The 14,561-nt window shown below is 43.4% G+C and overlaps 2 protein-coding genes and 1 long non-coding RNA gene across 7 annotated transcripts in view; 1 reads left to right on the top strand and 2 right to left on the bottom strand.

Moving 5' to 3' along the window:
* The window catches only part of LOC110826619 (BLOC-2 complex member HPS3), a 77,475-nt gene that overhangs the window by 16,480 nt on the left and 46,434 nt on the right, over window positions 1–14,561 (bottom strand). The window contains exon 2 of one of the 4 annotated variants that reach the window (XM_022057430.2): window positions 13,637–13,711. The exons of 1 other annotated variant lie outside the window; for it this stretch is intronic. Coding sequence is in view for 2 of the 3 variants with exons in the window: in XM_022057433.2 (XP_021913125.1) it covers window positions 62–115 (54 nt within the window). In the remaining variant the exon portion in view is untranslated. Of the gene's footprint in view, window positions 1–61; window positions 159–13,636; window positions 13,712–14,561 lie in introns of those variants that run through there. 2 more of the 4 variants (XM_022057433.2, XM_022057423.2) reach the window with 2 other exon arrangements.
* On the bottom strand, window positions 404–3,358 carry bic (bicaudal). Of its 2 annotated transcripts, none has more exons than XM_022057435.2 (2): window positions 2,513–3,358; window positions 404–784 (listed from the first exon to the last, which is right to left on the bottom strand). In XM_022057435.2, the coding sequence occupies exon 1, from the start codon at window positions 3,143–3,145 to the stop codon at window positions 2,546–2,548; it is 600 nt and encodes a 199-aa protein (XP_021913127.1). In that variant the 5' UTR covers window positions 3,146–3,358; the 3' UTR covers window positions 404–784; window positions 2,513–2,545. The 2 variants fall into 2 exon arrangements, with proteins under 2 accessions (XP_021913127.1, XP_021913126.1); XM_022057434.2 differs by having other exon boundaries at window positions 404–787; window positions 2,513–3,356.
* On the top strand, window positions 10,292–13,557 carry LOC110826622 (uncharacterized). The gene is made up of 3 exons (XR_002542100.2): window positions 10,292–10,368; window positions 10,953–11,052; window positions 13,243–13,557. It is a non-coding gene; the product is annotated as an uncharacterized LOC110826622 (long non-coding RNA).

The following is a 14,561-nucleotide window of genomic DNA, read 5'->3' as shown; positions in this document are numbered from 1 at the left end:
ACTAAAATTAATCCTAATACAGTAAAACCCAACTGACTGCTCAAGTGCATTTTATAGTTACGTGTTTTGAGTGACTCAGTTCCCAAGCAGTTGTAACGTACGGTGGCTGCAACATGACCGAAAGCTTCAGCTACATCACAGTAAGACGGGAACAGGAAGATGGAAAGGGCAAGGGGGGGGAGCAAGTGACTTTGTGCTATCACTTCTGCTCCCTCCTCATACTTCAGCAGCTGACGTATTTGTAACGTTGGTCAAAGGTCAGGGATATCCTGCAACAAGTACTCATACAATCCTCACTTAAAGCACAATGTGGATGGGATGGAAGGACAGAGGCAGAGAATGATACACGCAACACATGACGGATTCGTTATGTGCTGAATTACAACGCTTCATAAAACAAATAAACAATTCTACCTTAAATTTTTATTTTGATCAAATATTATAAACAAATGAGAAAAATTCAAACTGGTCACAAATGAAGCCAACTGCTGTACACAAGGCTGCAATGTGGAAAGCAACTTCCCAAAAAAGAAAGTATTTATGCATGGCTAAACGTTAGGTGGCTAGTAGACATTATTTCAACATAAAAGGGGGGAAATCAAGTCAGCATACAAAACCTAAAACATGTTTAATGTGTTCAAACCTTCCCAACTTTATTTGTAACCTATTAAGTTCACATACAGTAAACATGATTTGGATATTCAAATCTGCTCTTAAGGTGATGCAGTACGGTGTACATCGAGACAGTCCATGAAGACAAAGGCTGGGAGATTCTTGGCTACAGCTACTGAAATAAATTAAATAACCATCAGACATTCAATTTAAGATCATTGACAAAGCATAAAATTACTTGTGGGTCAAATTCCATGTAGTGGCATGATTTTCCCACCACAAATTATTTTCTTGAGCAATGTTTGTGATACTGACTCTTGGATTATTTAATAATGCTACCTCAAGGGTTTTTTTCTTCTTTTTTTACTGTTGAGATAGTGTGAGGAACTGTGGCCACCATCAGGCTCAATGTTCATCCTCAAGGTCATATATGAGAATATGGAGAATTAATGGAATGATATCGAAATGAAAACCAAAGAACTTGGTGGAAACCCAACCCAGCGCCACTTTGTCCACCACAAATCCCACATGCACTTCCCAGGAAGTGAACACAAGTCTCTGTGTCAGAAGCCTGTGCTATGGCAGTGGTTATACAGTATCAATTAAATAAGATGGTGAATGTAAGTATGGATTTGGAACGATACAACTGCTGATGGTTCATTATTTGTTGGCTCCTAAAGATTAATAGAGGTAATTCACAAGCACATGATCACAATTTCTTATCAATCTTGTGTGCCACTATATATAAAGAATTATACCACTGAAGCAGTGCTTTGTAATCCAACTTAATTTTTGACATGTTATCATCAATGGCTTTAAAGAAAATTCATATGTTCTTAACAAAATTTACCCTCAAAATACAATTTTGGTACAAACTCAACATGGGCTACTACATTACATAAATACAGATTTATATATTTCAACAAATATTCCACTAGGGAAAATACCATATTGGAGGCCTAGGACAACACAGAAATGGATTAGAAACAAATGTTAGGTGTCTACTGGATTCATCTGGCTCACAAGAGAGTCCACTGGAAAGTTATTGTGAATACGGTAGAGAATTTTTCTGTTCCAGAAAAGTCAGGGAATTTCTTGAACAGCTATGACTGCGTAATCCGAACATCTATTCCACAAGCAATGACTGGAACATTTTCAGGTGTCAAAGGAACGTTTGTTTTCACATCATAGGCAATCTGTTCCCACCTTTCTCCTACAAGGCAGTGACTACTTTAAAGGTGGGTTGTCAGATCACATACACAAGGAGGATTTTACTGTGCGCACACACATTTTTTCTTATCAACACAAAATTATATCACATTAAGTGAAACATTTCTTTTCCCACTGTGAACAGTCTTCTTAATCAGTCACTCCACAACATTAAATCTGACAATGGCACAACTCCAAAATTATGGTGAGCAGAAGATGGCGCAGTGACTTGCTAAGCCAGAAGTAGAAGTTTCTTATTGAAAGTAAGGGTGGAAGTAGAACCTCTGAACACAGTTATTGTAATTTTGAATTTCAACACTGTTTTGAGATAAAGTAATGTACTCACAAACAATGAGATCGAAAAACAGCAGTATCAATGGGCTCCTACTGACAGCAGGGTCAAAAATATTGCTACTACAAAATGTTAGGTTAGGGGTTAGCTCACTGTTATGAGATGAAGTCACATAATAACTTCTAACACAATAAAGTAACACATTCATAAAATCCATTGAAGTGCACAAAAATAAAATTTTGAATGGTGTGTCTGAGAAACTGCAGAGTTATCTCAGGTCACCTCTGAATCCTAGTAACAAACCTGACTCCACTTATTTTGCTTATAACTTTACTAAGAAAATCATGACACCTCATTACGAAAGTGACCCATTCCTTCCTCCCAATGTGTTACTCATACCTCTTCATGGTATGCAAACAGGTGCCCTGTTTCCTAGTTGCTCTGTTTGTCCTTGGAGTCTTGCAATGACAGAGGTTCCTTCAGTCTTTCCGCCTTTGTCTCTTCACCTGAACCAGCTGATACCAAATCATTTTCTTTCCCCTTTCCTTTGTCTTCCTTTTCTGCAATATTAACAGGAACTTCTTCCTTGCTTGCCTCATCGAAGTTCTCCACTAGCTCTGGAACCTCATCATCCTCTTCAATACTCGCTCTCACACCAGCAGCACTATTTGCCACATTAGATGCAAGGCGTTTTAGCTGTGTTAAACCTTCTGGTCCTAGCTGGCTCAAAATTCCTGGTAACATTTCGGTAATTTGTTTGTTCTCCCCATGACCAGTAATGGCAAAAGTGTTTGCTGCTAATGATGCTTGGGCTTTTGGGTTATTAAAATGGATGACAGTGCCATCATCCTTAATCATATTAACTTCTTCGATACCCGGGATTGTATTTACTGACAGCTTCTTCAAGGAACTCTGAAGTTTCTTGTCATCAGTTGCGGCAGTAGCATGCACTACCTTCTTCTTTCTGCGTGGTGTACCCTTCCCTCCAATCCGAACCTGGGCTTGAAGTTTCTTTAACTTTTCTTGATTCATTTTAATTCCCTGCCCTTACAAACCAGTTCAACACTATACTGATACTTACTACTTATATTAACACAAAGAACTTTCAATGTTAATGAATTGCGATCACAATTTCTACCTTCTCTTTAGTACACGTGCTCAAAACCTACAACCAATTCGAAGAAAATGGATGCCACTCAGACTGCATTCCATTGAACTAACATTTGTCATATAATATACTCTTCGCACTTACAGACAATTCGTAATTATTACGGTTGGTCAGATATAAATTATTCTGATATAATATATATCACGCTCAATTTATCTGTAGTTTGTAGTGAAAGTTATTTATTTCCCGTGCTTTACATATGGAGAGGATAAGTTTCCAAGTCTGATATCTGTATATCAATTTGTAATCTTGAATCACCAGAACACCACAGGACGTCCAGGTATAGTTTTCACGTAGGAACCAACAATACCAACGCAAAATATATACTAGAACAGCATGTTATACCAGACACGTACATGAACAGTTGAGACCAAGCACGTTACACTGCTCCCAGCGCATGAGGCAGTAGCAATGAGATCAAAGGAGCGCAGTCGAAGGTTGGTGCTCGGCATCGTTTGCCCGTTCGGTAGAGAAGCTCACTGTTCGCCTACGTAGGATTTAAGGTTCTCAGGATGTTGAGTCTGAAGATGTCTTCTGGGTTGTGGCGCCGTGTCGTCTTGTAAAAGTTTACCGACGTTACAGAGGTCCTTGCTGCCTCCGTTATCAGGGCGCGCTTGTTTGAAATAGATGAATTTTAACTGGAGAACCTATTCACTGATGAGATGTCCCCATACATCTTGATTAGTAACTGGGAAATGTATAGTAAATAAACGGAGATGAGTATGAAATCAAAGTTTTATAAATCTAATATTTCTGAATGCATAAAACAGAAACAGTAAATAATACAAAACTCGAGTGACTCCCAACAGAAATAAACTATGCATACGCGTCACTTAGCAATTAAAAGTTCCTTTTGATTTCATTTAACAGAAATAAGAATATCAAAGAATAAAATTACTTCTGTTATTTCAGTACAACCTATTCCGTTACATGTTGGTTCTGTTTTCATTTGAAATTAGCAGTTGACCAAGGTGAATTACGAAATATTAAATTTTTTACGCTATCCATTTCAGGAATCACACTGCTCCCGCGTTAGTTACTCAAGTTTTCGGATTCATTTCTGAAAAAAGCATCAGGGTGGTTGACCAAATCATGAACGTGTCCAAAAAAAATGAGCCCCCTATCTCCGGCGCAGATGCAATCGCAACGGACGCTAGATCGAAGCACCGACCAAATTTGTTCACATTTCATGACAAATCAATACACACGACGAAATGGTTGGTTAGACTAATGAACCGCCGTATTAAATTTTAATGGGACAAAATGAACATTGGCACCACAGACATCGCAAAAACCAGACCGAGATCACGGTCCAGTAGGGTCGAGGCCAAAAATATTTCAAGAATAAGAACCGATTTCCTTTCGTCAACGATGGCTTCTGCCACAACCTTCGGCCACTCTGCTTCTGCCAGCTTTTAAGATGCACAAAGTAAATACCGCGCTCAGCATATTGAATAAAAGCACTTACTAGAGCGACAAGAAAAGTGAAATTACATTTCACTTGTGTTGGTTTAACCGCAACTTAAGATGATGTTTACGCTCAAAATGACAAAGGAATGCAAAATAACAGACGCTGTCCTCCTTTTCCCGCACATGTAGAGCGGATTGTGGGTGTTTGTCTCCAGAGATGAAGCTTACAAACTCTATGAATAAATTTGTAGAAGAAAAACCACAGGCGATTAAAACATGGCTGAAAACTGCATGCCCCATCAAACAGATTTATGAATCAACCAAGTCGAGTCACAACATCTTACGAAATGCAAATTAGGGGACAATGTTAAAACAGTAAAATATGAATACCGGTATTTTACACAAACAATGTTTTCTGTTGCCACAAGAATGCCTTCCAAATTAAAATTGCCATGGATTTAATATTTGCCGCTACGCCATTAAATTAGGATTTATAAGAATGGAATAAATACGTTTCGGAGTGGCTCTAGCCTTCTAAGTACCTAGTTCACGCGTAAGAGAGACGGTTAATCTACCTCATCTCTGTAATGTAAAGGCAGATCTGAAAACTCAGTCACTTATGCAAACTTTGGTGTAATGGCACTGGCCATTAGAAGTTACTTAATTTGCAACCAGAAGTTCCAGGAGTCGTTACGCGCGGTCGACCTCTGCTGGAACGACAGGCGTTTTCAGTGTTCAGTGTTCTTGTTCCCGTGGCCCACTAATGGCCTGTTTTTGCATTACTTTCTCGGAACTATAACCCTATTTTACGTAGGATTAACAAATAGTGAACACAGATTAACTGTTTAATTTGACTTCATCGTCACAGAGGCGAATGTTTATGCGTAAGTTATACTGTTTTATGGTGGCGTCTCTTCTGCGCGGGGTCGAACAGTGGGGAAACAACCCCGTGACGCTATGCGGCCGTTGCGAGACGCCAAACGTCAGTCACCGCGAGATTTATTGGCACATCATCTCACAGGATTTGTCACTGATCAAAACCCCTCGGCGTATTCATCTGCGCAGCAGGCAACATGAAATAATGCGACTGTAAATATTTACTTTTGTTTGTTACAGATCTGACCGTCAAGTGACCGGGTCGGATGAGGATGAGCGGGGAAGTGCACTTCGGTAAGTACAGAAACAAACGAACAACGAATTTCACTTCGGTTCTGTGTACTTTTGGAGATTTTCAGGAGCGACGCAATTCCACTTTGAACTTTAGAAATCGGCACTGAAGTCAGTCGGGAGTTTATTCCGCACAGTCTCTCCATAAAGGAACCAAATAAACAGGACGCACTTGAGTCTCATATCGCATTCAGGGCCTGGCGCGTTGAATGTCACAAACAACTGATCCGAACTCAGCAGCGACTTGAACTTATTACGAAAGTTCTCTATGGCATCAAACAACTTGGGCTATCGGAAGTTAAGTGACGCCCAACAAACCAAAGCAAGAAACAGAAAGAGACAATTTAATTTGAATCCCCTGACATCTTATCCAGGGCGCGTTTTGCCTGGAGCGGGGAGGAGCGACGGGTGCTGACCTGTTTATTAAACAACACTGCTTCTTCAACAGCGTAGATCACACGATTTCAGATGAGGGAAAAATTTCTGAACGAATATGAAGCGGTCATGATGACGTATTCTCAGACGCCACAAGTGCTGACTGAGCGGGCCAAGGCCTGGGCGAACGGGGTTCGATTCCTGGCACATCAGCACGCTTCTTTTCACCACAAGGTGCAGTCGAAATCCAGGGCTCACAGACCCCCGTTCAAAGGGCGATTTCCTTCGGGATAAAGCGGACGCAGCCTCAAATTAACCACCAGCCTCTGTCTATTGTTCAGTATAAGAATGAGTGGAGCTGTACCTCCTCTTCCCCATACGCGGCGATGCTTAGTTAAGCACCAGAACTGTTAGTGCGCAGGCGCAATGGCAGTGAACCGAGGCTGTAGGTGCGCGCGCAAGCTTTAAGGTCCGTAGTCTTAAACGTGAATAGAGCATAAAGTTTCCAGCGCTGATTACAGCCTTGGACACAGAGGGCATTTTCGGTCGGTTAGGGTGGCCATTCGTTTCAGCTGCTCTCTGCAGTTCGGGGCTTTGGGAGTGTCTGGAGAAAACGCGGCCAGCCTTCCACCAGACCATTAATTTCACCGATTACGAACTATAAATTAAGTGTAGAAATAATGCGACATATCATTACGTCTCTTCAATTGTATGTACCAATTCAAACGGGAGGATAATTGTTTGTGTGAACGAGGCAGATTTTGAAGAAAAGAACTAACTCCGTCCTCTTGAGAAGCTAATAGTTGTTCAGCTGCTCAAGAAATTTCCCGAAGCTTCCAGAAACAAATGAATCCAGTGCACATCCTCCCACTAAGTCAAGTTTTCGTCGTGTTCCGTTTCCTTCAGGGTTTTCGACTGCAGTTTGCGAACATTTTTTCTTGTCTCCAGCGTCTCGAACGGCCGTGAGTGGTCCAGTGGCTGTCCCTGCACGGAAGAGCATGCTTAGTCCCATAGTACCTACCCACCTTGGCTATCCTGAATCCGACCACAGGAGGCATCCGAAGGTGACATCGTCCCTGTGGATCCGTGGCAGCGAGTTTCATTTTCCGTTCATCTTCCTCCTGCACTCGCACACGAAAAGAACGAGAAAACAACTGACAAGAGGGGGCAGATGACCCAAAGGGAAGTTTGTGTTCCGGTTTTCGGCCCGCCCCAGCCCCGCCTTAGATGTCACACGGGCGACGTATGGACGAGGAAGCTACAAAAAAAGTTTTCTTTTCGATCGATCGATATGGTACATACGTCGAGTGGCAGAACCAGAGAGTGGACTGGAGTTTCGATTGGTCGTTCTAACCATCCTCAGAACATCGATCACCAAGTTACGATGCTCGAAGTAGGCCACAATTTAAAGTATCCTGTAACTCTGCGCTGATGTTTCGACTGATCGATCATCGTCAGGCTGTATCTTTGTTCCCCTTCAGTAAACAAAATGCAATAAGTTCGAAACTTACTGAACTATTCGTGGACGCGGTCCACATCTGTCTCTCTCGTAACAAGCCGAGCCGTGTTTCCGTTTGATCCGGTTCGAATCCCGTTCAGTCCCAACTCGCACGTAATCTCTCAAGTCGAATTCCAAGATATGAACTTCAAACAGGTTAAGTCCGTTTCCTCTCATATCCATACCTATTCACCATTTTTATCATATTTCCATCTCAATCTACAACTTCCTTAACAAATCTCCACATCAGAAACAGTGTCGTTAAACAACGTAAGATAGGACAGCTGCTGCTGTTACGTCATCTGACGGGGTTTTTCCGGTGTCCTTGCAATGTTTTGCCTCTGACGTAAATTTCAACTTCACGAACGCCGGTCTGCGCGTTGCTAATCTCGTTTCCCTAACGACCGAAGTTTTATTAGAGCCCTCATTCAGACGAGAGGGCGCATATGATGAAGTCAATCCAGAATTGTAGAAGGAGGGCACACCTTAATTTCTGCGGCCAAAAGAAGGCGAATTACATGTTTGGTACATACTGCGCCGACTTAAGTATGTTCCTCGCCCAGGTTATTGTCAAAATAAAGATTACTCAACTGAATATTTTATTACTGGACAGTCCGGCTCGATACGGTTGCCAAGCAACGAGACGCCACTGGACATAAATCGTTTTTCCATTTTACAACCGATTACGGTCGCCTAGCAACCAAACCAGAGGAGCAGCTGTTTCGATACATCCTTCCTCACGGTGTCCTGTCCTGAACCAGCTGCACCCATTGCATACACTCACATAATGCTACTTCAGTATTCATTTTAATATTATCCTTGTATCTGGGCCTACGTAAATTGCACCAAACCAAAATACATCAGAACTGACGTATCCGTTTTGCTTCAGACGAAGCTGATCCCAGCGCCTGAGTCAGCTGACACGGCAGCCCTGCTATAGCAAGCGAATGGAAACCACGTGATTCCATTTCCCACAATGATTAAAGCCGAAATCCGGTCTTATTGAAGAAAACTTAATGAAAACTCTTTCTGATCCAAAACTTCCTTATTATGAACCGGTCCCAGATTTCAATGAAAAGAAATCCGTAGCGAAGTATCGATTGCTGCTGAGTCGATTCGCCGCGAAACCCATTCAGCCTGCCAGCCAGCGGTCGACGCTCGTCAGATTCGCAGGGGCCACCACGAAAATTCCTGTCAGCTTCTTTGTTTGGCCCACACGGAACACATTCCCGAAGAGAAGTTTCCGTCTGTCCATCGCAAGCGAAGCAAAAAACAGTCAGAACAGAAACAGAAGCTGGTTTTATACTCGGGGATGATTAATTAGAACTGCGGAGCTGAAGAGCAGACAGGTCGCCATGGCAACGGCTCGGCGTCGTTCCGGACTGCCGAGAGAATCCTCTGGTTCTTTATTTTCTTGACGAAGAAGAAGAATAAGGACGAGAATCGCAAATGGATGAGTGCGGGCTTCTGGACTCAGCGAGAGACAAACTGGTTAACGTTCTTAGCCTGCGACGACTTCGCTCTGGAAACGCGTATTTACTCACTTCTACGAAGACAAACACAAACGTCATCATCCCAAGAAGAGCCCCTCCCCCCTGTATCACATTCGCACGAGGTGCAATCCGGACACGAGAACAGGACCTTCATTCATCCGTGTCTTCATATTGCAAATTATTTATTTCCATATTAGTTTATCAAATGTTACTGTTTGGTTGTTGGCAAGCCTGCCGTGGCTCTCCTACGCGGGTAGACAACCTGCACGACTGGGAGTCACTGTCGCGTAACATGACCTCGGATCTCATCGGTGCACCTCCGGAATTCCAGCGTACTCCAAAGAGTACACCTCTCCAATCTTGCAACGTTGTTATTCGGCACTTGTTTTCGACCTGTACATTTTAACAAAACACAATTACGTACGTATTATTTAAATGCACTGCTATTTAAAAACGTAATCATAGACCCCAGCGCCGCAGTTTCGTCCGTCCACGCCATACGCGGGTCTTCTGTGCAAATGGAAAAGTAAAGTGATTTTAACAAAGTGCTTCAAGCATATTCACTTCAAAATCGCATTAAACCGAGAGACGTACGCGAAGGGTGGTGGAGAACGGAATGGGATTATCTACAAACAATTCCTTACTTCAGACGACGCCCTCCGCCTCTTCACTTAACGGTACGTGAAAATGCAGGAACACACAAAGTCCAGAATTACGAAGACGCACGTCTGACCCCAATCGGAATGCCCACGGCTGGTCCCCGCAACATCCACGCAGCCGTGCGCTCGCGAGACGCGAACAAAATTACTCGGCATGTCAGCAACAACCAGAAACAAAGACGCTCTTCATTCGTCGCGACAGTCCCATAAACACGTTTTTCCGATGACAAATGTTTCCGGGTAATTACTGCGATGTCGCCTGACGCACGTAACAGGTTCCGGGCAGAACAGAGATGGACATACGTCGCTTCTGCACTGCAAAACAGTTTATGGTCACTTGGCAACAGACGTCAAACGTTAAATAACAAATACAGATTTCGTTGCTGTCCAAACTCTTGCCATAAAGAATCTGCCTACTACGGCGACGCATAACTTCGGACCTTCGACAGTAAAGCTCCCACCTCATAGATTCGCACGACCGTCATGTAGGTATTATTATCATATTAGGCAACTTAATTAAAACGCACTAACAAGGGTGACCTCTAGTGGTATAATATTTATACCAAATGTAATAAGAATCCGTGTTTAATTAAACACAATTGTTGGCTATGGGCAGACACGCACAGTAACTGAAGGACACAGGCAAGCACATCATCGCCCTTATGATGGAGGCAGCAAGGTCCTCTGAAACGTCGGTAATTTTCTACCAGACTACAGTAATTAACTCGTTATTATAACTGCACAATCCCCTGCAAGATTGTGGTCAGACCACACGCGGTACACCGCTGTCGGAGAAGTTGCCTCACGAGCAAGGCGTTGAAGACAGGAAACGTAGTTAGATTTTAAATTCTCAATTCGGTTAGTGTTTGAGATGACTGTCTTCTGGAATGTTGCACCTTTGACTCTCGTATAAATTGTCCGACGTTTCAGAAGTGCTTACTGCCTCCATCATCAGGGCACCCTAACAGCAATAGTAATTTTATCGATTATAATTCATAATTAAATAACAGTTTCCTACTTGACGGAACAGTAAAGCTGATGGAACATTTTCAAACAATTTTCACCACAGATAACTACGGTCATGTTGTGAATCGGAGGACAAGCTGAAGTTCCAAAGGAACGACAGGCGACGGAAGAGACATCTGCCGTATCGATCCAAGTTCAAGAACGTAAGTTTTGTGTAACGGATAAATCACGATGCATAACATCGGCTAAACTTTGTATAAAAATCTCGCACAATCAATGCAAGGTCGTTATCTGCTGTCTCCCCACGGCAATGCGTCTGCAAAGTTTCATAAATATGGAAATCCTCTCTTTGTATAACACGTTCGAAATCAGCAGACCCTGGGGACGATGCATTACACCGATCCTTCTTGGCTTCATTTCCTTCTCCCCCGAGTTTGCTTAATTCACAGGGTTCGAAACTTCGATGGTAATGAGACACGTGACTCAATGCGGCTGTCCCCGATTTAATTACGGAAATACCGGGCTGCAAGTGGGACCAATTTTTGGACGTAAAGCGACCGAGTGAAATGAGGACGTTGAAACTTGAAAGCCCATTGCTTTAAGAATAAGCAATTATGTTCTTTGACCAAATAAAGCATTTCCGCGTTTCGTATGTTTCTCAAAATAAATACGGATTATTTCCCTAAGCAGAATAAAGGAATTTATCGTTTTCATAGAAACATGTCGCGTTTTCTTTTAGGTACGGCCTGAGTTTTGAAACATTATTTAGATCAGTTTCGTCTTCAAAGTGTTAAAAAGGTTACTTTAAAACACAGTACGGATGAGTGTGACGGACTAATCTGGCTCACAATAGTGTCCGGTGTTCACGGTAAGACGCGTTCCAATTCCAATAAATCGCTATAAATTTCTTGGCCAGCTTAGCGACTACAAGTTCCCAATAAGTGGAACGGGCACTGCCTTTAAGGACTCGTGTTACGTCCTGAGACAGCGCTTCCAGCTGAGGGCCGCGTATTCAGGCCCCGTTTGAAATACCGAAGAGCGAGCCTATCGCGTGTCAGTGCGAAGTGTGTCGAGCCGAGGGTGGGGGTGGGGGCTGCACTGATTCGCTGTATTGTGTGAGAGCAGCTGTCTGCAATCCTCTCGTTCTTTTGTGTGTTCAGAGGTAACTACATACATACACGATGAAAGGGAGGAAACTTGCTTCAGGCGAAGTGGACAAATATTTGCGTCTCAGTATCGCTCAACGTGAACACGTCTCTATTGAACGCAACAATGTATTATCACGTGTCTTGCTCGCTTCAGCTTATGAAACCCGAAGTTTCATTATCTTCCGAATTCTCGCTTCTCTTCAGGATTTCAAAATATAACTTAGTACGCATTTCACGCATGCTGCGTGTCCTGTCTACCCCATCGTCCGACTAAGCGACACCCGGCCCTTTGCTTCCCAACGTAACTGCAATAACAGCAAAGACAAATCAGCGAACGTTGTTCGTTCTTGTAGAAAGCCCTGGCCCTTGTGCAGAAGCAGAGTTGACTGTTTTACAGCGAATAATTAAATTAATTTGCTAATGGACACGGCTTCAACAACACACCTAAAAGCTCCGATATTTTACGCGCGGAACCAGAATGGCTGTCGAGTGTGACGATGGCGCCCTTGTTGCACCTGAAGGGCGGCCACAATGAGGTCACTTCCTGCTTCCAGGAACGAAGCAGCCCCGTAGATAAGCGGCACGCCGTGAACTTCGAGACGTAGTTCCGCCTTTTCTATTACTCGTTGCTGAGTTTAAGTCTGTCCTTACAATAAAGCTCCGGCCGGTATGTCCCAGGGGGAGATGCCTCACAGCACCACGCGACGTATGAAGGTTTCTATCCGTGGTGCATTAAAGACAAATGGATTTCCCCAGTGTCTTAGTTTTTCTTTTCTTATTTCCTCAGTTGGCCACACTGTCACATACGTCGTACCGTATAATTAATCTCTTCGAGTTTCAGCTTTGCGTCAGAAGGTATGACGTCGTGTGCCTGAAGCCTCGCCTTCAGCTGCCATATTTTAAGGTGTCGCCATGACAGCCATTATCCGGGATGGGGTCAACTTCGATATCAGTTCGGTGTCACGTGGCTTCTTTGTAGGAAGAAAACAACACACGAAAGCATCGCGCTTTGTTTTAGAAAATGTGTTTTGGAAACGAATTTTAAGCAAGCAACAGAACGTGTGATATGTGCACCACGACATTTGTGGTTGCAACGCAGTTTTATTACATCCTGCGCCGAAGTGACACGCCACTGATGACAGGCCGAGCGAGGTCTTGACGATTCGAATTTTCTCGGATGCTAAATGACATACGAAGGAGAAAAATTTATAATAGCTGAAGTATCCAATTTTTCAAACATTTCAGGCCTAACCAACACAGTTCTCTGACAATCAAAAATGCCCAGAAACACAGAAGAACAACAACTGATAATGCCTTTATGAGTGCGTGGGTCGTGGTAAGTCGATTACGAAAGCAAAATACATGCAAGAGTTACAGTCGCTTAAGGAAGTTCGCAGGAATAAACGCGAAGTGCATTCCGGCTGTAAGAGAAACGAAAACAAACTGAGAGCTAAGAAAAAAGGAAAATGGTGTAGAGGGCGCTGAAACACGGCGTAAGAGGAAGTGGACTTGGAATTTTAATCGCAGTTACGGGGGCGGCTGACTTGGCAAACAGTTAAACAATTATCTTACAGGCCGCATGGGTTAAGGAACAGAGGACGAATGCTTCGAGAACGGGCCATCACGCGGCCTGACTCACCGACTACTAGATGATGATGATTCAAAGCACGAGCAGGCGTGTCCTCCGCTCCAACTGGGTGGCCCACACACATACCTGGGGGAAAATGACCAAATCATTCACATCCATCTAATGCCGAGGTTAAGAATACGTGGAGTTTTGCCTCACTGTGGCGGTGCTTAATCTCCGTGAGTGACGTCAGTACAGATTCTTAAAGCTCCGTGTCATCTGCAACCGGAGCCCAAAACTTGTCTGACTGATATATAAAAATACAGCCCGTACCGCAAAGAAACCACACTTCACGATTACGAAGCTCAGCTGATTGACGAAATAATCTCTGTTTACACTGAAACGCAGGGTCATTAATTGTCAAAGCAAGTGGGACATAAAGTTAAAGGGTTAATTAAATGAACGAAGGGAAAAGCTGTAAGGCAGGCCCTGCAGCGCGTTGCCTTGTTACGGGGCAGCAGAGAATTTCCCTCCCTCGTTCGCTCGCTTGACAATCCCAACACGTACTCTTGATTCGGCTTAATCCTTGCGACTTCTGGTACATTCAATTCGTCTTCCTCTATAAATCCTCTGGAACGTCTCGCAGAGCCACAAATAAGTTCAATCTACTCGATGCCAGAAACAGATCGGCTGAATTATTAAAAATATGCGATCCCTAGGAGCGAGGGCGGCAATATGGATGACGGGCGCTGAGCTGTTTTCGCGTCTTAGGCGTCGAACTAGTGGCACGAGCGAAATAAGAGCACGGCGAAACCTATGGCTGATAATATCAGCAGGGTGCGTAAGTGTCAGTTCACCTGTCACGTCTAAGAAACTTGCCTTCCTACGGCTGCAAAGACCACGACGAACTAAGTCCAGCACGTAATTTTACAATCCTTCGAACGGATTCTGAATTTATGAGACCGCAACCTGAACGCTAAAACACGAAACACGTAAT

Source organism: Zootermopsis nevadensis, unplaced genomic scaffold, assembly GCF_977971745.1.
Source record: "Zootermopsis nevadensis isolate Lab colony 2312 unplaced genomic scaffold, Znev_1.0 Znev_ptg000028l, whole genome shotgun sequence".
In the NCBI taxonomy this organism is placed as follows: domain Eukaryota; kingdom Metazoa; phylum Arthropoda; class Insecta; order Blattodea; family Termopsidae; genus Zootermopsis; species Zootermopsis nevadensis.
The sequence above is the reverse complement of the archived record's forward strand: the minus strand, read 5'-3'. Positions and strand labels throughout refer to the sequence as shown.

Excerpts from the sequence above, each read along its gene's own strand:
- bic (XM_022057435.2), bottom strand. The coding sequence starts at position 3,145 with ATGAATCAAGAAAAGTTAAAGAAACTTCAAGCCCAGGTTCGGATTGGA.